The 21311-nt window shown below is 40.2% G+C and overlaps 2 protein-coding genes and 1 non-coding gene across 4 annotated transcripts in view; all 3 read right to left on the bottom strand.

Annotated features, from left to right (window-relative positions):
- FMC1 (formation of mitochondrial complex V assembly factor 1 homolog) lies at positions 1-2436 on the bottom strand. Its single transcript, XM_053407423.1, has 2 exons — positions 2114-2436; positions 1-319 (listed from the first exon to the last, which is right to left on the bottom strand). Exons 1-2 carry the CDS (start codon positions 2243-2245, stop codon positions 116-118), a joined length of 336 nt encoding a protein of 111 aa, XP_053263398.1. The 5' UTR covers positions 2246-2436; the 3' UTR covers positions 1-115.
- A 785-nt stretch (positions 2437-3221) lies between these two features.
- On the bottom strand, positions 3222-3294 carry TRNAR-CCU (transfer RNA arginine (anticodon CCU)). The gene has a single exon. It is a non-coding gene; the product is annotated as a tRNA-Arg (tRNA).
- Positions 3295-13072: 9778 nt separating this feature from the next.
- UBN2 (ubinuclein 2) overlaps positions 13073-21311 on the bottom strand; it is a 41719-nt gene continuing 33480 nt past the window's right edge. Inside the window, exons 14-17 of one of the 2 annotated variants that reach the window (XM_053407231.1) lie at positions 18264-19799; positions 15736-15982; positions 14621-14710; positions 13073-13989 (exon numbers count right to left, since the gene is read on the bottom strand). In XM_053407231.1, the coding sequence (XP_053263206.1) occupies positions 13940-13989; positions 14621-14710; positions 15736-15982; positions 18264-19799 (1923 nt within the window). In that variant the 3' untranslated portion in view covers positions 13073-13939. Of the gene's footprint in view, positions 13990-14620; positions 14711-15735; positions 15983-18263; positions 19800-21311 lie in introns of those variants that run through there. The other variant, XM_053407232.1, reaches the window with a different exon arrangement.

The following is a 21311-nucleotide window of genomic DNA, read 5'->3' as shown; positions in this document are numbered from 1 at the left end:
TTTCTGGTTAAGAGTCCTATATTTCATACAAGCATTTTTATTTGAACAAATGTGTCTCTTCAAAAATAAAACTCAATATAGCATTCTCAGGAAGTAAGAACAAATCTTGTTATATTCATGGCTCCCATCCTTTCCCTCCAGGCTGTTGTGGCAGTTTAAGGCCTACAAGACCAGCTGCTTCCTCTGTTGACCGCTCTCCTTTGCCATGATATTCCTTATGCAATGCTAAGTGTTCTCGGACACTACGCAGAAGACAGAGATAGGTGGCAGCCTGGAAATGTAGGTCATGCTGGGCCCTGCATAATTTTTCACTGGTTACCTGCAGACAGAGAGGTAGGTGAACATAAGAACCTCATAAATATATATCTATGCATTCTTATTAGAATCCCATCAAGCTGTGAAATTTGCTAAATCTAGATACATTTTAATTTGATCAGATTATTATGGCCAAGCTAAACAAGCATATCAGTTTAGACTAGAATGCCAGCTGTGACTCTACCCAGAAAGAGATGGCCTAACACATCTCTAGTAACCTCCAGATGTCACTGCATTTAACAGTAATCTATATGGAGTTGCTTTTGAAAAAAGTTCAGAAATTGCAGTTAATACACTTAGTCATAGACAATTGTTGGCATCTGTCTATCTCTAGAGCAGTGGTTTTCAACCAGTGTGCCGTGGCATCCTGGGGTGCCTTGAATGATGTTCAGGGGTGTCACGGGCAAGACTGGCCTCTGTCTCTCTTTTCTTTTCTCCCTTCTCTGATGCCCTCTTGCATCTCTGCCTCCCAAAAGCTTGCACAGCTGTTTGTTGCAGCCCTGGCTACAAGCTCCACAGGTGAATGGTGCCTTGGGCTGGCCAGGGGGTGCTGGTTGCCAGGAGCTGATGTGGCCTTGGAGTAAGCAAGCAGTTGAGGGAGCCCATCCAGCCCTCCAGCCCTTGCTGTTGGGAATGAACAGATAAGTCCCAGGCCCCTGTGGAGCAGTTTGAGGAGGTACCTCTCTTTGGAGCAAGGGGGAGCAGCTCAAGAGACCAGGGACAGCAGCAGTGGCTGCCCAGAGGACTCCCAAGGAGAGGGGAGAGGACAGGAGGCTGAGAGAACACTCCACAAGAGAGGCTGTTCGAAAAAGCATGAAAGGCTTTGAGCTCTGCAGGCAAGGGGTGACATAACTGGGCTCCCGAGCCCCATAGGAGTGCCACTCCTGCAGTTGGTCAAGGGAGCCATGGACTCAAAAAGGTTGAAAACCTCTGCTCTAGAGACACTGGAGTGTGCCTCCAGGGGTACCACTATGTTAGTAGCACCAAAGTGACCTTCCCGGGGCACAAGCCTGAGCAGTGTGTATGGAAGTCCTGGGCTGACCAGACAAGACCCGCCTCTCAGCCTCGCTTATGTAGTCTAAATGAAAGCAGAGCAATATGTTTGGCACCAGCTTGGCTACAGGAGTTGCTGGAAGAAGGTGTACAAGGCACTATCCAGCCAACTTAGGGACTCCACTCCAGATTGGTATAGGTAGGGTTTACTTCTTAGCCTTTTCTTCTCCTGAAGATGTCCCACAAGGCAGTTGGTACTGATTTTTCCTCAGGGTTTACTCCCAAAGCCTTTCTCACGAATGTTTATAGTTTCTAGGTGGCTGATGTTTAGGATCAGTGTTTTCCTTCTAGATGGGGCCTCTTACCAGGTTGAAAAGCCCCATATGCCCCTCACTTCCCTCTACACCATGTGCAGAGACAGCCTTCTTTACCACTGGACCCCCTATTGGTCTCATTCGCTCAAATTGCTTTATATCAAGATGATTTTCTTAGCTGATAAAAGCTGAGAGCGGACATCAGAAAGAGGGTTGGTATATAAACCAAAGCAGTTTGGGTGCAGTGTACTGGATCTAACAACTTGAACTGGACTCATAAAACCGCAGGGAGAGGATAGCGGAGACCCTAAGGGGCGAAATGCACTCTTATAATTTTATGAAGAGGCTAGACGCTATAGTTATCCACGGCAGCCGCGCGCAGCGTGCATTACCGTAGCCTAGAAGGTCGACATTATAAACGACATTACGGGACACACATTCTGTTAACGCAGCGACCCCACAGCCGTGCCGACTCCTCCTCACCAACGTACCCGGTGGGCGCGGAAGGCTTCCTTCAGATATCGGTAAGCCTCCGTCTCCCGATAGGAGCGGCCGCCTTGCACATAGCGGAGCTCGCGCAGCAGACCGCGGAAAGTACGGAGAGGCGAACCCAGTGCCGCCATCTTGGCCAAACACTTCGGTTCCTCTCAGCCAATGAAACGCCGCAGCCCGTTCCAGGTTCAGCCAATAAGATCAGCCGACGGGGGAACTCGGAAGAGCTCCTTTCACCCGCCCTGCAGGGACGGCTAACAGAGCCGAGATCAACCGAACTCCGCGAGCTGCGAGGGCGTCGCGGCAGCCGCGTGCCTAAGTTCGGAGCCGAGGCGTGACGTCGGGGAACGAACTGAGCAGGCAGGGTGCGAGGAAACAACGGCTGTTGGACTCAAACTTCCGAACGCGTGGGCGTGGCCAGGATTTATGGGGGGGGGGCAGAACCGAGATCTCTGCGATGCAATTCGTCAGTTAAGTGTTTCTATGTATTTCCGCGATTTGGGGGGAAGCTGCCCCCGCGCCCCGCTACACCCATGCCTGAAATCTCCGGCCAGGCACGGCGGGAATTGTAGTTCCACAACGGCCTGAGGACCGCTGGTTCTCCCAGCACAGAAGACTTCCCTTTCAGAGGTGCCTTGACAGCCAGGCTCTTCCACCGCCAGCCTTGCCTGCAAAGAGACTCCCAATAGTGGTCAGCCCTGGTGGGTCCCAGAAAGCGCCATAAAGGCTTAGCTGCACATTCGTGGCGTAAACCTCCTTTTATGAAGCGGGCTGGGGTCCACCACATTTTATGCCATAAATGTGCTAAGCCTCCGTGTGCTGAACACGAGGGCTGTGAAATGGTTAAAGAGTTTTACTGTGGAAAGGCTGTGTGAAATGAACACGCCGCACGAAAGCTACGCACAGTGTCAAAGTTACTCATAAGTAGTATGAGAGAGTCTGCAGAATATTACTACTCTGCGTGTCGCTCACGTTACCGTTAGTATAACTGTAGTTAATGCAGTTCGCGCCTTCCTCCGACTACCGCGCTGAAAGGAAGCGTAATTCTTCAAACAGCTTCAAAATGTAAACTGAATAAGAGAGGGGGAGGAAGGGTGGAAAAAACTTCACCCCAGATGGGACTCGAACCCACAATCCCTGGCTTAGGAGGCCAATGCCTTATCCATTAGGCCACTGGGGCTAACACAGTTTAAAGTCTTCCAATCCTGTTATTGTATCTAACATCGCATTTTTCGTAGACAGGTCCCACCCCTTCCATATACGTCGCAGGTTGCTCATCCGGCAACACTGTGACGTTTGCAGGCCGGACGTTGCCCCACATATTTCTAGACACACGAAGGCGCCCATAGATCTAAGTAAGGGCTGTCTGCATTGCTAAGGAACTCCGCCCCACCCGCCTTCTCTTGCCTTTCGGGGTAAGAGTGCTGGAAATATAAAGGAATCAGTGTGAGAAAAATAAAAAAGTAGGGCAAGGCTACAGGTTTTCTTTTGTGGCAGTGCTTTGAAGTAACTCTGCTCTCTTCACTCAAAAACCCTTCTTCGTTAATAGGAGGTGCTTGTCTCCATAACTGGCTTTTAAGGCAGAAAGCGGAGTGGTTTGGTTTAAGTTAAAGGCCATTCGCCTCTTGCTGAACGCAGAATGAAGACCGGGAAGAGCAAGGGTGTTAAACACTAAGGTTTATGCGTTTGTTTGTTTCGTTCATACATAAACATATTTACAAGGAATATGCATATAACAGCCTTTGCATGTTTATTCAGAGGTAAACCACCACAGCATTTTTCTTCCAAGATAAACTTAACAGAAACACATTGCTTTTCTTTCCTAGTTATTTGCTCACCTACCATCCTTGTAAAATGCACCACTGTTTTAAAATGCTTGCAAAATGTCATGCATCCCTTTTTTCATTAGCATAGTTCTGCTAATAATTCCTCCAGCTTCCAAATTTGCCTACAAGGCGGATTTTTTAAAAACTATTCAACAGTTTATTAAGGGATGCTTTACATATTACAGTATTTCCAATTCACAACAATCCTGTCACCTGAGTGAATAGTGTATGGCAGCTCTACAATGGGCAATATATATCACCAGTTTATCAGTTCTATCGGAACTGGTTGTACTGTATATTAAAAAGCTCTAACAGTGTTTCTGTGTACAATTACTTCTGCACAACTGAAGTACAGTATTAGGAAAAAGAGTAACAGTAACATGACATTATAATGCAGTAACATGACAATATAATGTATCCCATGCCTGGATTACAAACAGTCTTTTCCCATCTTAGGTTGGAATCCTCCGTGGTGAGGTCTGACCTGAACAGTCATGTATGCCTTAGTAACATCTGGATTAGACTACTGCAAGGTGCTATTGTGAGGGTGCCTGTGCAGTATTCAAAAGCCTCAATGGGAACAAAATTAAAATTAATACAAAAGAAATCTGCCAGAGGCACTGGCAGTTAATGCTGGTGTACTGTCATCCTCATTAGCTCCCAATCCATTTGCAGGACCAATTCAATGTATTGGTAAAAAATTAAAGGTAAAGGACCCCTGACAGTTAAGTCCAGTCATGAACGACTCTGTGGTTGCGGCTCTCATCTCGCTTTACTGGCCGAGGGAGCCGGCATTTGTCCGCAGACAGTTTTTCTGGGTCATGTGGCCAGCATGACTAAGCTGCTTCTGGCGAAACCAGAGCAATGCACAGAAACGCCGTTTACCTTCCCGCCGGAGCGGTCCCTATTTATCTACTTGCACTTTGATGTGCTTTCGAACTGCTAGGTTGGCAGGAGCTTGGACCGAGCAACGGGAGCTCACCCCATCACGAGGATTCGAACCACCGACCTTCCGATCGGCAAGCCCTAGGGCTCAGTGCTTTAGACCCTAACCTGCCTGTGTCCAGGATAGCTTCTAGTCGAATCTACCTGCTCTCTTGCATTCTTAGCCAAGGTGCTGCTTCACATGCCACTGTCACGAGAGCGCATTTTTTGACAACTGGACCTAGACTGAGGATTTTTCTTCACACGTAGTCTTGACAACACACAACCCTCTTCTTGCTTCTGTAAATATCTTTTTTGTGATCATTTGGGGATCAGGTATATTAGTTTTTGCTTTGATATTTTGTATTTTCATTGTACTCTGAATCAGTATTGTCCTCCCTATACTGTTAGTTTTGTTGGGTTAAAAAAAATGCATTATTTGATAGCAACATTGAATGTTTTAATGGCTTCAAATACATAAATAAATAGCAGAAGACGGATGGGCTTATATGTACATTCCTCTTTATTTAATACAGCACAGACGCATGACACATACAAAAGGGGAAAAAACACTCATGAAGGCCCTGCCATAGTTAAGAACAGGGACACCTACACTCAATTGAACAAGGCTCCCACTTCAGATCAGATATCTGCTAGCTAACTACAGATGCATTCTTAGAGGAAGTCTGTTGCAAAAAAATAAAAATCTGCACCCTGTTTGGAAGTGTGAAAACTGGGAATTCCTGGACTTCAGAGGCAGGCATGCCATGAAGAAAATTGCTTGCTTCTGACATCAAGCAATTTTGGTTCTGGAACAAATATATGTTATTCAATATGTTATTGTTCAGGTCCAAACCATGATATAGTGTGCTAGGAGTAAAAGTATTTGTTTCCCAGATAAATAGCATTTTAAAAATTGAGCAAACCTTAACGTACACTTAGAACTGGGGCAGGCAATTGTGACAGCAGCTTTCCCTTTTTCCTACTCCAGTTTTAGATGGATAGTAAGCAAGCACCAGTTCTGGTGAGGAGCCTTACATATTTAAAAAAAGAACAAAAATACAAAAAGGAGGGCGATAGGGGTATTTACAAAATTCATGGCTGGTACAGTACATCATTTAAGACACACTATGCTACAATCTTTCAGGTCCTGAGATTATTACAAAAAAGTTAATTCAAATATTGTGTTCAGATTCGGTTTGAGAGAGGAGGAAAAGATAAAATCATTTACGCCACGTCAGTAGAACACATCTCCCTAAAAAGCAAAACCAAAAGCAGTTGGCACCAGTTATCAAGTAGCTGTGTTTGGCTACTCAAGCCCCCTTCTCTAAGAGAAGCCATTTATATTTGTTGCAATGGAGTACATTATCACATGGAAGATGTTTTAGGAGAGTATTCTCCCCACATGAAGCCAAAGGTTTCCCCTTCAGTTACATAAAAACTCCAGTTCTAACTAGTAAGGTAAGCCTACATGTGGAACCTAGAACACAGTTACTGCTTCAGATGTGTTTGCCAAGTATGGTTTATTACAGCACCACTACTTGATAAGGAAGCTTGTTACATTAAGGAGGGGTATACAAACTAGTAATTTTTTTAAACTACTCATGTGTCAATTTTGTCAAGTAGTGAGCTAACCATGTAGAAGTTTCCTCACTTTGTATAACCTCTTCTATTAAAATACCTAGCCAACTGAGCTAGGTATTAAAAGCTTACTTCTCCCCCAACTGAATGTTAATAGGTGAGGAAAACACACACGATTCAGCAGAAAGGTTAGAACTGCTAGCCTTTAAACTTCAAAGCTCTACTGTTGAGTGATTCCCTTTATTAGGAAATGCATTTTATTCTTTTGTTCCAGAATAATTTCTGCTCAATGCTCTGAATTTATAATGACACAGGCACTCACTTATAATAAACATATTGTGACCTAGAAAATACCAACGGATGAAATGTAATGTTCAGGTCTGAATGTGCTAAGAGGGGGAAAGGGGGGGAGCTAGTTTATAATGCTAAAAATTCAACACTGCTCAGCAGGTTTGAGGTCAAGTTAAGCTTATTTTAAAGTAACGTAAGTATAATTGAGTTTTTGCTTGCTTGCTAGCAGTCCAAATACTCTAAAGCTTAGAATCTACCTCCAACACTGAGAATGAATGACAAAAGTGCACCAGTTGCAACATCAGGGAGTTTAGTCAGACAATTATTTAAACCACACAAGGTCCAACACTGAAATGTGCAAGAGGAGGCAGAAAAGTATCAGGATTTTAACTTGACTTACATTTAGAGAAGGATCTATCTAGAGGAAGAGTTAGTTAAAATGTCCAACTGACATTTCTCTGTGTACAGGTGAGGTATTCATTCACTTGCAGATTTATCAAGTTCTGTTTGCTGATGGTAATGAAGGATATTTCTCCCACAGTTACGTGTTTCATGTCTGCATATTTGATAATGTCAATCAAGGCATTACATCATCAGATTTTAATATCGCTCTTAAAGCCATGAAGTTTCTTCATGACACTAGCTTTGAACTGGTGAAAGTCTTTTTGCTTTTTATCTAGAGTTTAATTTCCATGTTACAAAAATATTTCTGTAGTATACACATTCAAAAAGCTATATCTTGTTTCTTTGGGTAAACGTCACACCAGCATGGGAAATGTATATGTGCTACTGAATGATAAGTCTAGTTATATGCATAGTTTATTTTACTGCCTACTGAATCAAACTAAGGCCTTGTAGAGAGAAGGGAAAGGATGAAAACAAAGACCATCCCTGCCCCCGTGCTGAAAACCAGTTGCTTCTAAATAAACATTGAGTGCCATGCCTACCATTTAGCTTCCTCTGAATTTGCTTGTTTCTGCCAATTTATGTTTTATGTCAGGCAAGAGCATACCCAGTTGTTATCTTTGCTGCTAAATGTCAGCACAGCAAGTGAAAAACCCTCAGTCCTTAATGAGGTGAAAAATAATTGAATGTCGTGTACACTATTTAACCGTCTACAATAGGAATGGGAGAAGGCTTCAGAAAATTATTTGTTATATGGAACAAAGACACTCTTATCCTGCACAAGAACTGCTCCATAATGCAACATTTATTGTAAGATAAAACTAGACAACCCTGGTTTTCTGCTGTGCCAAACGAAAGGATAATTCAATTAGGGAAAAGAACTGAAAATGGTCTAAACATGGAGCTTGCGTTTCCTGGAGCGAGTGAGTCAAATGGTTCCAAAAAGCTATATGGGACAAAGACTTCTCAAAGCTCTTTTAAAACTTCAACCACCAAAAAATTGGTGGGACTGTAAAAAGGCAAAATTGAGCAAAAGGGTCCTGAGAAGTGGATTCAGAGAAGAGTAAGGGCAATTTCTGCACTGTCACACTGATTCCACACCACCACATTTCCCTAATACCTCTGCCCATAGAAAATGACACATTTTGGGGTTCTTTGATGAAGTTATGTTTAGAGCAAGCTCATTTTTTCCTAGATGATGTAAGTTCCTTAAAGCTTAATTTTAGGCCATAGCTCAGGCTTCAAACAAACAAGGGCATGGCAGTCTCTCTCTTCCCTCCCAATTAGAACATTCCTTGCTAAATGGAAGTTTGTTCAAACCCCGTTTTTGACTAGAGGTAGAACAATCTCCTCTCATATTTGCACCGGAATTAGGAAGAAACTAACTCACCACATAGATAATATCTCCCTCAGCCACAATGAGCCACCTTCACTTGAACAGGTATAGCAGTATTCAGCACTGAGTGCCCAACCATTGATTCAGAATTATTTTGACAGAATGCAACTTAGATTTGTTTTCGAGATAGTAAAACCTTGTTAAATAATACACTGTTAAAGAAAATCCAGATTACTTCTTTACAAATATATAACAAGCTTTAAAATGCACATTTACTTATTCTGATTGCTAGGTTGCATTTTTACTATTCTCACAGTTCATTAATTTACAGTAGTAGGCGTCATAAAAATATTGACATTAAGTGAAATCCTGTTGTGATTCTTTGCTTGAAAACTAGTTTGCTACTCTTTAATTTAGCAAGTTTGCTACTTAATTGCAAGATTCTTGTGTGACTAATTCTGACACAGATTTTTAGATATGTATCTGAGCAACACAAGGAAGCTCAATATGCATGGGAAACAGTCACTTTAAGTAGGAATATTTAGTCACTACTGTCACCAGATAGCTGCCTAGAGATCCAAAGAACAGGTTCCTCAGATGGAGTAGAACAAGATGAAAATGATTCTACCTTTTTAGCCAGCACTTTTTGTACTGCTGGAACTGAAATTAACTTTGCTAGTTTGATTTAAGAAATACGAATTCTTGATACAATTTCTATAATTTGTGGAAATTTGTTCAGTGCTTCTTCTTTTTTTTGCTAAGAATGTTAATATTTTGTTGAGAATTGTGTCACACTTTAGGAATACCAGTTCAAGTTTATTCAATATTTATACCACTATCAGACTAGCACTATTATACTAAAATTTAATATGCAACCTGAAACTCCAGTGAGAATAGTTCAGCCCATTTCCAACTAACCACTCATTTCCTTACAGTTGCTCAAATACACCTAATTACCATACTCTCACCTGTGTCTGTGTTCACCTTTGTAAGTAAACATTAATGCTACAGAAAACATATGAAACATTAGGGCTGTTGGGAATACTGCCATGTGTGAAAGCAAGCACCTAATAATGAATGCCATGATACAGCAGTGATAACATTACACACACTAATTACAGAAGGGAAAAGTCATTTTAACAGCATAAAGTCATATTGGCAGGTTCAAGGTTCTTCCAAATACCTCCTAGCACTTTAGGACCTCTGAGTATACTTTTTGAGGAAAGTTGGGAACAAAAAACAAAGAAAAGGCACTTAACCAAAGGACAAAGGCCTGAATCAAGTAAGTTGGAGTGATAACACTATTCAGAGACAGAACCAAATTACATAAAAACTTTTACATGTTGCCATAAAATTAAATTGCATAAAATGTTGATCAGTTGTTTACCTTTGTGTTTAGTTTTTAGAAAATAGAAAAAGCAAGCAATTCTACAATGACCAACACTGGAAGAGACCTGGGTGAAAACCTTCCAAAGCTTAGCCTGACTGCAGGCGTTACTTCTTCCCTGCAATACTATCCTGAAAAGTCCCAAAATAAAAAAATAAGCGTAGTCACTATATCTGTTGCCAATGCACTCCAATAAATCAAGACATTCTAATCTTCCTGTGGGCAACCAACTCTAAAACCCATCTGTAAACTAGATTTAAATTTACTTATAAATATAGCCAAAAGTTCTTTCCACGAATGTAGCAGCAAACATAAGACAGTTGGGAGCTTTAAGAGACTATCTGTCAGATGATTATGGTTCCGTATAACTGATGGTAGCTTCGGAATTGCAGAATCTTTACTTTTGTACCAAGTGGAGAGGCTATGCAGAGGTTGGATTAGACTGCTAAAAATGGAAAGAAGTGTCATATTGCTTGTCTACCCCACTTCCAGCCTATACTACTAGATAAATTAAAAGTCACTTCTTATTTAATAAAACAGATGTCAAACCCACAGCACCCACACCTGGGACTTTGACAACATTCCCAACCATCTTCCGGGAGACAAACAGATATAAAAGTCTGAACAAAAAGGAGTAATTTAAACCATCAACTTTTATCTTAAGGTTGGAGAAGAACAATATATTGTTAAGACAACTGACGTTTTTGCATTCTGTAGTTCAATGCCTGTATCCTTTATCTAGATTTTGGATAAATTCCAGATAACCTAGAAATTGCTAGTGTGTTCCCATAAGGTTAAGCACACATAGCAGAAGGCATAATTTAAATAATATTCAATTTCCAAACCTGTACTTGAAAATTATTGCTTGTATTTGAGGCTCAGAGTGAGCTTGCCATTTTAGTTCCTGGTTCAGCTCAGCTGCCCAGAATAACAGCTTTGACTTATTGCTTGTGAATACTGAGGGGGTTAGGACAAGAGCAACTTGAATTCCCGAAGACCTTTAAAAACACCACACAACTAAATGGAATCTTACTATGCAGGAAGTTCATCAAATTAAACCGCATTAGAATGCTATTTATCCTCTTTCTAGCCATTTCATTAGATCCAACTGTTTAGCTCATGTACCTGTATCTTTTTATTTTTTTAAAAATGCTGCACTTCATTGTGTTGATTCATTCCAATATCTTTTTCCCCCTTTACTGTGCACACAGTGCAGAGTTGGCATCTATCATTATTTTACTGAAGACAATGTCTTCAGATACTTACAGCTGGGTGTTTTTGAAACTTGATCGTCTGAGAGTTCACATTGTATGCCCAGCTTATTCCTGTTTGACTTTTTTGTGGCAAGATGAATGACTGTGTAGTCTGACCTATCAACTCATTCACTGATTTAATATATTATTAGAATACGCATGAGCTATACTGAAGGGGCAGGCAATTTGTGCTATTTTGTTCTAAAGGGGGAAATTTCATTTTTCAGTAGCTTAACCATGGAGTATAATTTTGCTTTATAAATACAGAAGAGCTTAAAAGGGAAAAAGTGACATAAATGAATTGTCTGGTACAATATTTCTATCAGTGATAAACACCTGGAAGCAAAAAACTAAGTCTGCCAGAAAAACATTTGACCTCCATACTTTCTCCTACTGCATATTAGAATGAACAGAGGGGGGAAAGGAATATTGCCTGCTTAAGATTTAGTGTTCATAATAAGATCTGCAAAGGCAGACTCATCACATGCCAAATTCTCACTAAATTCCTTCTAGTTAAGCCAATGTAATCTCACATTTGATGGTATTTCATTGAAAATACATTTCTACCTCACTCAAGCAATAACTGCATTTATTATTTTTATTTTTTCAACGTAGTCACACTTTCAAGATACATTAAAAAAGGATTCAAAAACATACTTAATTTGCAATGCAGGCTTTAAATTGCTACAAGGGAAAGCCAACACTATAGTAACAAGCTTGCAGAGAATGTAAGATTTTGTATGTTTATGTATGGAATATATGCTGTGGTGAACAAGGAAGTTTTTACCTCTATCTCAAGGGTCAGCAAAATGAGTAAGAGAAGAAAATATACCAGTTAATAGTTTTGGGACTCTAAGGTTGGGGGGAAATGAACCAGCGAAATATATTCTGAACTAAGTATGGCAAGTTTGTAGTAAGAAATATTTTAGAAAAGTCTTTTGTTTACCTTGCATTTGGTAAAATTCAATATTTAACTGAGTTTTTTATTCCATGATGTTGTGCAAAGTTCTTTATTAGTGGGCTCAACCCAACATTCAGTTACTGTGTTTATATTATATATTATTTAAATATATGTATATTTTTACATATAGAATTAGTGTGAAATCTAAATTAGTAAATATAACATATCTGGCTTTCTAAGATGAAGGAACATACTTGGAAACAAAAAATGTGTCTGGTAGAAGGCAGCAGCAAGTGTGATCTAGGTCACTATACAATAAAGCTATACAGGTATGTGGGTAGAACACTATGAAGAGCCAAAGATTTCTCTGAAGTTTTAATGCAGCCACTCATATTGTTCAACGGACAAGCTGCTTGTCTGCTTAAACTGTAGCTTGACCAGTTGCAGTTGAAGTTTCAAAGAAACCTCCAGCTATACATGCTCTCCTGCGTGCGCATATACCTTTATTGGAGAATGGCCTTCATTTTCAGATTACTTAGATTTTTCAGTTTTTTCAGGCTAGAACGGGTCAAAATGTTTTAATAAGATTTAAGTGAGAGAAAACAGATACTTTTTACAGAAGAGCACAATGTCTCATGCCTTCTTGATTTTTCTTAACAAAAATTATATTTTGATCCAAATATTCCTTCTGTAATAATTACGAAGTGCAATACAAGATTTGCCTCCCCAACATCTAATATATTGCTATCAAAAACTGAATGTCAGCAAAGAAGTTGTGTCCCTGTGCAACAAGGGGGTCAGGTTTTATACCTCCTAGCTATGCAGGTATTAGGAATGCTGGAGATACATATTTTAAGCCAAGGCTGAAGGCACCTCAACTACTCTTTGGAGAAGGCTTTGAACAGTACTGAGAAAAGCAAGACTCTGTACAAAAGCAAGCTACATGTAGTTATTGTGAGCTGGAAATCAATACAGTGTGAGACTTTTTAGAGCTATTACAAGAGGGAGAAGAACCAGAGACAAGACTTTCTTCACAAAGGATCAAAACTGGAGATTTCTGGATTATGTTTATGAAAAATAAGGCAACTCTGAAGTACTACAGCAAGGTTAAGGGCAGGAAAAGACTTTCTTCAGAAGATACTGAAAGCAAGATCTGGTCTGATGAAGCCAAGTAAGTTCTCATTTTATATTTGAGTATATGAAGTTAAATTGAAGAATGGTTACAGAACACCCTCCGACTTTTCCCTTCCTCCCATCTTGAGAGGGGGAAAACTCTACCCTGGTCAATGACATTACCTATGGTGAACAATCCTCCCCGTCTGTAATCTTTAGGCTCTTCAAAGAGATAGTGACAAAATGGCCTTAGCTTGGTGTGGAGAAAATACTTTCTTCCTTGCTTTTTCTACATAATCACAATTTCTGCTTTATATGCCACATTATCCAAAGCTTTACAGAATGTTCCTAACTGGCATATACTGTAAGCTTCCCTGGGGACAACAGATGTATGGCCTCACTTGCATGATGGATAGAGATGTCTATTTTAGCTTCCTTTCACAGATCCTCTATCAGATATCAGCCTGAAAGAAGGTTTGTGCTGCTGTAGGTTTGACAACTGAACCTATTTGGCCAAACCTTTCTGAGCTATTCAGAAAGGATAAAAGGCTTTGGGAATTCACTAGGAGATATCAAACTATGAACCATTTTTACATGAACACTTTCCTCCTTTTCCTTCTCTCTTTGATCAAGTATTCTTTTCTTTTTCTTCTCCTCCTCCTCCTCCTCCTCCTCACCACAGTGCTTGGAATCAGAATATGTAAACATTGACAGAAACAGCAGCTCTGTGTCCGCGTAAGCACTTTCCCAACTGGTCAGTCTCCATCAGCAAAGCAGAACCACTTTAACTCCCTTGCTCATCAGGACATCACTGGGTTTTCCTCTGTAACTTAGTGTCCCCTTTACTTTGGCCTCCATCTGGAATTTGAAGATGAAAGGGGGGATTCATATAAGGTAAATTGTCTTATTATGTAAATTACTCTCACGAAATGTATGTTATATGATGGAAACCTGCATTCCCACTTGGCAGCCATTACAACAAAATTTTCATGCAACACCTTTGTGGAATTCATTGCCACACTATGTGGTACATATGCCAGTATCCCAGCATCTGACTCCAGAAGCAAGAATGTGGGAGATAGGTTAATTGGTCTGTTTCACTGAAATTCCACTCCAATTCTTTCTGAGAAATATTTATTTGAGAAAAATGCCTTATGAAAGAGCTCAGTTCACTTATTTTATATATGCAGTGACAGATAATCAAAGTAGGTGAAAACCCAAAATTCATCCCAAGTTGATAATTCTCATTGAGATGTAGAGATAAACAGGCCCTCAAGCATTCTCAGAAGCCATTGTTAGGTCCTAGGGTTTTCTGGAGTACTTCTGGCAGCTGTCATCATGGAAATGTTGGAAAAACAGATTCTACAGCAGTTTTCACTATTGTAGAATTACAAAAGACTTAAGCCATGATGAGAAAATTGTTCTTTCACTTTTAAAAAGTGTTATTTCACTTTCTTTTTCTTTTAAAAAGACAAGATTTTTTCCTTACCTGTATAAGCTTGCTGCAAGTGAGCAGGCAGAGGTGTGTGAGACAGCGCTGTTGCATGTTGAGCTCCAGGCGGTAAACTCTTCAGTAAATCTGAAGTAGCATGGATAATAAAAAACAAATACAACCACAAAAATTAAGAGCTAATTGATGCAAACAATCTACTTTGCATAAATGCACAAAGCAGCTTTACTTATTTTTGTCCAAAACATCTTCAGTACAGTGGTACCTCAGGTTAAGTATTTAATTCGTTCCGGAGGTCCGTTCTTAACATGAAACTGTTCTTAACCTGAAGCACCACTTTAGCTAATGGGGCCTCCTGCTGCTGCTGTGCCGCCGGAGCCCAATTTCTGTTCTTATCCTGAAGCAAAGTATTTAACCTGAAGCACTATTTCTGGGTTAGCGGAGTGTGTAACCTGAAGCGTAAGTAACCTGAAGCGTATGTAACCCGAAGTACCGCTGTAATGGTTACCAGTTCTATATACACATTCTTTCAGTAAATGTAACAGATACATTGTTTAAAATGCCAAGAATGCAGCTTAAGGAAATATCCTGTTTGATACCACTTTTGTTTTTAATATATGCTATCCTGTGGTAGTGGAAGAAGAAACATAGCTAAATAAATGTGTCAACTTAAGACTTCCCAAGAAACTAATATTAAACATTCCAAGTCTAATATCAAACAAATACTGAAATCTACATTTGGTAAATAAGAAGGGAAAAAACTGTTTACAAAAGATGCACTTACAATATAAAAGGCAAAGCTTATTTTCAATTGTAAGCTATGGTGCTCATTTTAATCAGTTTTCTGGGATGAAGAATGTTAGGGTTTTGTCCCACTTTATAAACAAAAATTTCTCAAATTCCAATTATCACAGGGCACTTCATCCAGAAAGGAAGTCAAAAATCAGTGTGCACATAATGTGGAAAAACATACACATTTACACACATAATATTGAGAGTTTAAAAATAGCCATTAACAGCAACCAAAAAATAAAACCCTCACCTACAAACTGTGAAGTATTTCTAGAGATCCCTGCATTTTCCTTGCAATTACAGTGTTTATGTGAAAGGAGGTTTAAAATAATTGGATGGGAAAAATATCTAGCCTTACTTACTCTGCGCTAGGCTGTGGTGGAAAGCCGCTGAGGTAGATCCCGAGTTGGTTGTTACTCCAGCTGTGTCTGTTCCAAAGCCAAGTAGTTCCAATGGGAACTGAAAGGGCACAGTCACAGGAACAAGGCTACCCAGCATCCCAAAAGGAGCCAATGGAGCAGATGTCACATTCTGATTGGTTACAGACAGGGGTGATGTCATGAGCGTCAAAGGTGAAGCATTTGCCAGTAATGATGCACCTGTTGTTGACTGTATAGAGACAAGTGTTACTTTTAAATCTGTTTTACAGCTTTTCTGGGACACACCCAAGAAAATAAGGTTAATTATATAAATATCTGAAGTTTTACTACGTAAAACAAGGGTCATGCTTTTCTACACATTGCCTATGTGGCTTCTGGTACAACTTTATAAAATATTCAGGTAGCAGTGAGTGCTGTGTTCCCTTTTTGTCTTGCCATTAGTGTAAGTTACTGTTTCCACAATTAATAGTTTTAAATGGGAAAGTTTTATAATGCTTCAACCATTCCCTCAGCTTCTCTTTCCCACAGCATTGCATCCATTGCACTTACATTTAAAATTCAAGATTTTGTAAGAGTGTTACTGAAGGCATAAATTATTTCACAGCACAATTTAATGTATGCTTACTTGGAGGTAAGTCCCAAGGAGTACAAGGGGGCTTATGCTAGTAAGTGTACTCAGGATTGCAGTACCAGTTTAGGGAACAAAGCAGCTATAACCAAGAAACCCTAGTACAAGATGGGAAGGATTTCTGCAGTTATCATAATTTATTATATGTATCACCATTCTAACATGCTCACTTCACCCTGAACATAGAAATATAGGAAGAGCAGACAAGAATCAAATGCAGCAATCTATGAGTGTGTGCTAAAACTATGGCAAGAGAATACTGGATGGGGTTTGGATGAGTTGGCCCAATCTGCCAGGCTATGCCAGGCAACTGTTGAGCTACCAGCTTCGCACAATAAACTATGGGTCAGTGGAAGGTAGTGCTGCAGTATGCTGCTGGTAATAGCCAGCAGCTGCAATCTCCTCCTCAGGAACCCTCACACATTTATGACTTTTTTGGCTTAGCATTATGTGCAAGCCAGCTGCTGTAGCAACTAACACAGTAAATGGTGAAAAGGACTACATAAAAAAATGGTATGAATGTATGAAGTTCAGAAAGCTCTTGGAAGATTTGATACACAAAGAAGGAAATGTAGAAGCAGAAAATATTACAGTGAAAGCCAAGTTAGGCTTTTAGATGAAAGACCACAGGTAAGAAGGCTTACAGTATAGCTACACTGGGTGTAGGTCCTACCATTGGATGAAAGGGAGGCTGACAAGCATAGTATTAGCTGCTTTTTCTGCCCAAGGCCCCTCATTAAGAAAATGGTAGTAGACATGGAGTCTGAAGCAGTTATATAGAAGAACAGAGCAAATAAATATTAATTTTGACAACAGTTGCTTTTATAAGCAATGCTTTCCTTTAAGTAATGCTACATTTAAGGAGATAGAAACGATTGCTGCTTAAATTATGGCAGGATACAACAGAAGAGTAATAAAACATCAGACAAGCGCCATTGATTAAAATTGTTCAGACTGACAATACGGACTAACTTGTGTGCGTTTAACTCATGAGATGGTGAGGCCTATTTCATATAGGAAATTATAGACTAGAATGAATATTAGAAGATAGAACTTGCAGCAAACATCACAGAAAAACACTGTAGCACCAGAATTGCTTTGGCTTGCATATCTGAGTTATGTTCAAGTCTAAAGTAATATACAAATTTAAAATAACACACTTTTATAACAAAAAGATAGAAGAGGTTGATTAAAATAAGAAAACAGAGAGGGGAGTGAAAAATGAAAAAGAGTTTCTCACATGAAACTGCTTTTCCCATGTAATGTGAATTAGCCTTTTCCGTTAAGCCTTGAAACAAATCTCAACATGCTACTGTAAATATGCTGAAGTTTGCTCCCACTGTGTATTGTGCTAAACAAATGTGTCGTTTATGCCAAGAGTGACTAGGGTTTTCCCCACCTACTTCAAATATAATAAATTCTCACTTATTCTATACTGTGAATCACATAAGGGATATGTGGGATACAAATCACATATATACCCATATCTCACATCACTTGCTGCCACTGGCAGGGCAGAGAAATGCACAAAATAATCACACTGCAAAATGGGGTGAGCACTTTACTGAGTAAAAGCCAACATAGGCTGCTGTTTTCAGTGTCACACAATGTGCAGTTCCACCCTTAGGGTGCAAATTGTCTCTCTTGAACTTTAGAGCTTCATACCCTCTCATCAGCGTGAAACTGTCTATATACATTTAGGATGTAATCCTACACATGCTAAGTTAAAGAGTTAGTTCCACTGAACTCAATCAGGCTTACTTCTTAATAGACATGTAGAGAATTGCACTATTAGTGTAATTACATTCATGAGGAAGGATAAATAGCCCAAAATAGAATACACATGTTATGCCTATAATGAGCTTTCACATTCAACACATACCTGCACACTGGCTGGTATAACTGTAGACCCTGAGGCAGAAGATGGTCTGTGTGGAGTTGACAATTGTTTAGTAGCACCCTGTGTTCCACTTCCTGCTGCCCCAGAGATACTAGTCCTATTAGCTCCACTTGAATTAAGATTGCTGCCTCTGTTGACAGGTACATTCATTCCAACTCCACTTAAGTTGCTTTTGCCAACAGTTCCAGAGGCAGAAGAGTTGGACAATTTTGAAGGAGCCTGAGGGTTCTTTGCTGGTTGAAGGCCTGAGGTGCGGTTAGAGGACAGTAAATTAATTGTAGGAGACTGCCTGCTGACATTTGCTCCACTGGGCTGTTTGTGAAGGGAATTGTTGCTGCTAGAGTGACTACTCTGGGATACTAGTGCACTTGAACTGGAAGAACTGGAAGATGATACAGGCTTGGGTGTTGAAGTGGACCTTGCTGAGGATAGTTTAGGTGACACAATAGGTTTGGGTGTTACAGAAGGCTTGGGTGCTGTGGGCTTAGGAGAGGCAGCAGGTTTGGGGGAAGGAACCATGGAGAAAGGAGGCTTGAAACCCTGGGCAGAAACTTGTGATACCATGGTCTTGGCTAAATAGTTACTAGAGGTAGAGGTGCTGGATGCTGTCCGAGACACAAGTGGGTGAGCCATCTGGGAACTACTCCCAGACACGGTGCTAGTCAGGCGGTATCCTACTGGTTTATCTGATGTCTTGGTAATTGGGGACGAACAAGAGAGTTTAGGGTTGCTACTTAGTTTCACCACAGGATTGGTGTGAGATTTACTAATAGTTGCTTGTAGAGGAGACACGTATTTTTGTTGGGCAGCTGACTGCTGGTGAACCTTTGTTATTTGTAATGCTGAAGAGCCACAACCGTGGGCTTCTGAAGAGGATACAAGGACAGACGTATCCTTTGGTCTCTGAGAAGCAGAGGAAGCTGTGGCTTGGATCTTACAGGAGGAAGAAATGTGGGCCTGTGACGAGGAAGCAGCTTGAATCTGGCTTGACCTCTGTAATCCTTGTTGTAGAAGCTTGGCTGGCAAGGGCTCCAATGAAACCTTGGGATTCTGAATTGAAGACCCAGCAATAAGGCCTGAAGAGATACCAGTCTGAAGTAAATCCTGGGATTTCTTTGGTCCTGGTCCTGTGTGCCCAGCTATAAGACTTGAAGAATGTGGTGTTTGAACAGTCTCTACCTTTTTTGAAGATGACAGAGGTAACTTGCTCATTATACTTGCTAACTTCTCTTCTCTCAGCCCAGGCCGAGGTCTTGAAGTTGGTGTCTCTACAGAGGGCACAACAGGAGAACTCTTGGCTCCATTGTTAATAACAGCCAGAACATCAGAAATGGATTCCAATGATGGTGGATTGAAGGAGAGATCTTCATCCAGTGAATCATCTAGGCAGATGGTCTCCGGAGTAGGATTACAGCTAGAACTGGCCAGGGCAGTGACAGGTGTGCTGGTACTTGAAGCAGGAACACAAGCTGAAGTAAAAGGGGTACAGACTCTTTGTTCCTTCTTTGGACTAGAATCCTAGTGTGAAGAAATAATGAAAATTAAAGTATCATTCTGCAAGTAAGAAGGAAGAAATTTCAAAGAATGCTTGTGTCTTGCCTGTTTGTAATCATGCATGGTTCCATTACTGTAGTTTATTTGATACCTGATTGTAAAAACAAGTTTACTTGCTTATCAGTTTTAATTTTTTAAGCCCTGCAGGGTGTAGTTATTTAAAAGAAAACCTAAATCTACTACTGAATCTGTTAAAAAGAGAGATTACTCCCATATGAGCCCACAAAGCCCTGCTGCAGGTGCTCTGTTCTAAATACCTTCTGTCCAAGAAATAAATTTGTTTAGGACATGCTGTGATGTTTCTCACTTTTGGAACTCAGTCCACGAGAAAGCATGCATGAACCATAAATTGTGTTATTTTAAAAATATAATTAATTCCGTTTTTGACTTGATCAGGTTGGGTTAAATGGCTTTATTTTAAATGTTACTAGTATATATTGTGGTCCATTTTCCATTGTAATTTAACTGTTTTTATATTGTTCTCTACCTTGAGTTTCCATTACAAAGTATGGCAGGGTATAAAATTGAGACTCAAGAAAAAATGTGATAATAGTAGACATATGGGGATAGCTCAGTTGGTAGAGCATGAGACTCAATATGGGTCTGCTCCATATCTTAAGTGAACATGGGGCTGTGATTTAAATATATATAGGGCTTGAGGGATGACTAAAGGTTCCCACTATTCTTATTTCCACAATCAATTTTCTGATATCTCTTTTCCACCAACCAGGAATGGACATCAAAAGGAAGTCTGACTTTGAGGATAGTGTCTGTGGAAGGAGTTGCAGGGGGAAAACAGTTATGATGACATAGCTTAGTATCCCGTGTGTGCTAAACACTTATCTTTGGTATCACTGGGGTAGGCCCACCTTACAAATACTGTATAGATCTGTCTCCCATCACATGACTTTGAGCGCCAGACAACAAATCCATTTTAAAGGTCATACCAATTAATAGTTAATAAAAGACTTCATGACACTAATTTCTAGAATGCTCATAATACAACATGATGCAATCTCTTTTTTATTGCAGAAGAAAGCCAATATTCTTAACTGAATCAATTACCATTAAGATGCATGAACCATAATGTGTCACCAAAAAGTAATATTGCTTAAATATATTTCCTCCCCTAATTTTGTCTCAGCTTCTGGGCTGCAATGAAAACACTATGTTATATTATCCAGTTTTGCATCAGTAAACATATCAAGAGGAGCCTCAGATGCACATTTTCAAGTGCAAGTACATTGAACCTTCCAGATATCACACAAATTCTACAAGCTCTGAAAGGAATTATATACCTTAAAATTATTACGCATGGAGCTATCAACTCTGCAGCAAGCTTTTCATGAAGACCACACTGCTCAGCAATTTTTTCATTTGCTGACAAAAACGGGATCTGGGTAGCCCTGGGCTATTTTTCAGTCTAACGCATCTCAGAAGATTCAGTTGGTAGCCGTGCTGATCTGATGCAGTTGA

Source organism: Podarcis raffonei, chromosome 10, assembly GCF_027172205.1.
Source record: "Podarcis raffonei isolate rPodRaf1 chromosome 10, rPodRaf1.pri, whole genome shotgun sequence".
NCBI classification, from domain to species: Eukaryota; Metazoa; Chordata; class Lepidosauria; order Squamata; family Lacertidae; genus Podarcis; species Podarcis raffonei.
Note: the sequence above shows the minus strand (reverse complement) of the source record. Positions and strands in the feature narration are given on the sequence as shown.

Bases quoted from the DNA above. Each gene is read 5' to 3' on its own strand.
- FMC1 (XM_053407423.1), bottom strand. From the start codon at position 2,245: ATGGCGGCACTGGGTTCGCCTCTCCGTACTTTCCGCGGTCTGCTGCGC. The intron at 320-2,113 runs GTACGTTGGTGA...CTCTGTCTGCAG, and splicing joins AAGCCTTCCGCGCCCACCGG to GTAACCAGTGAAAAATTATG.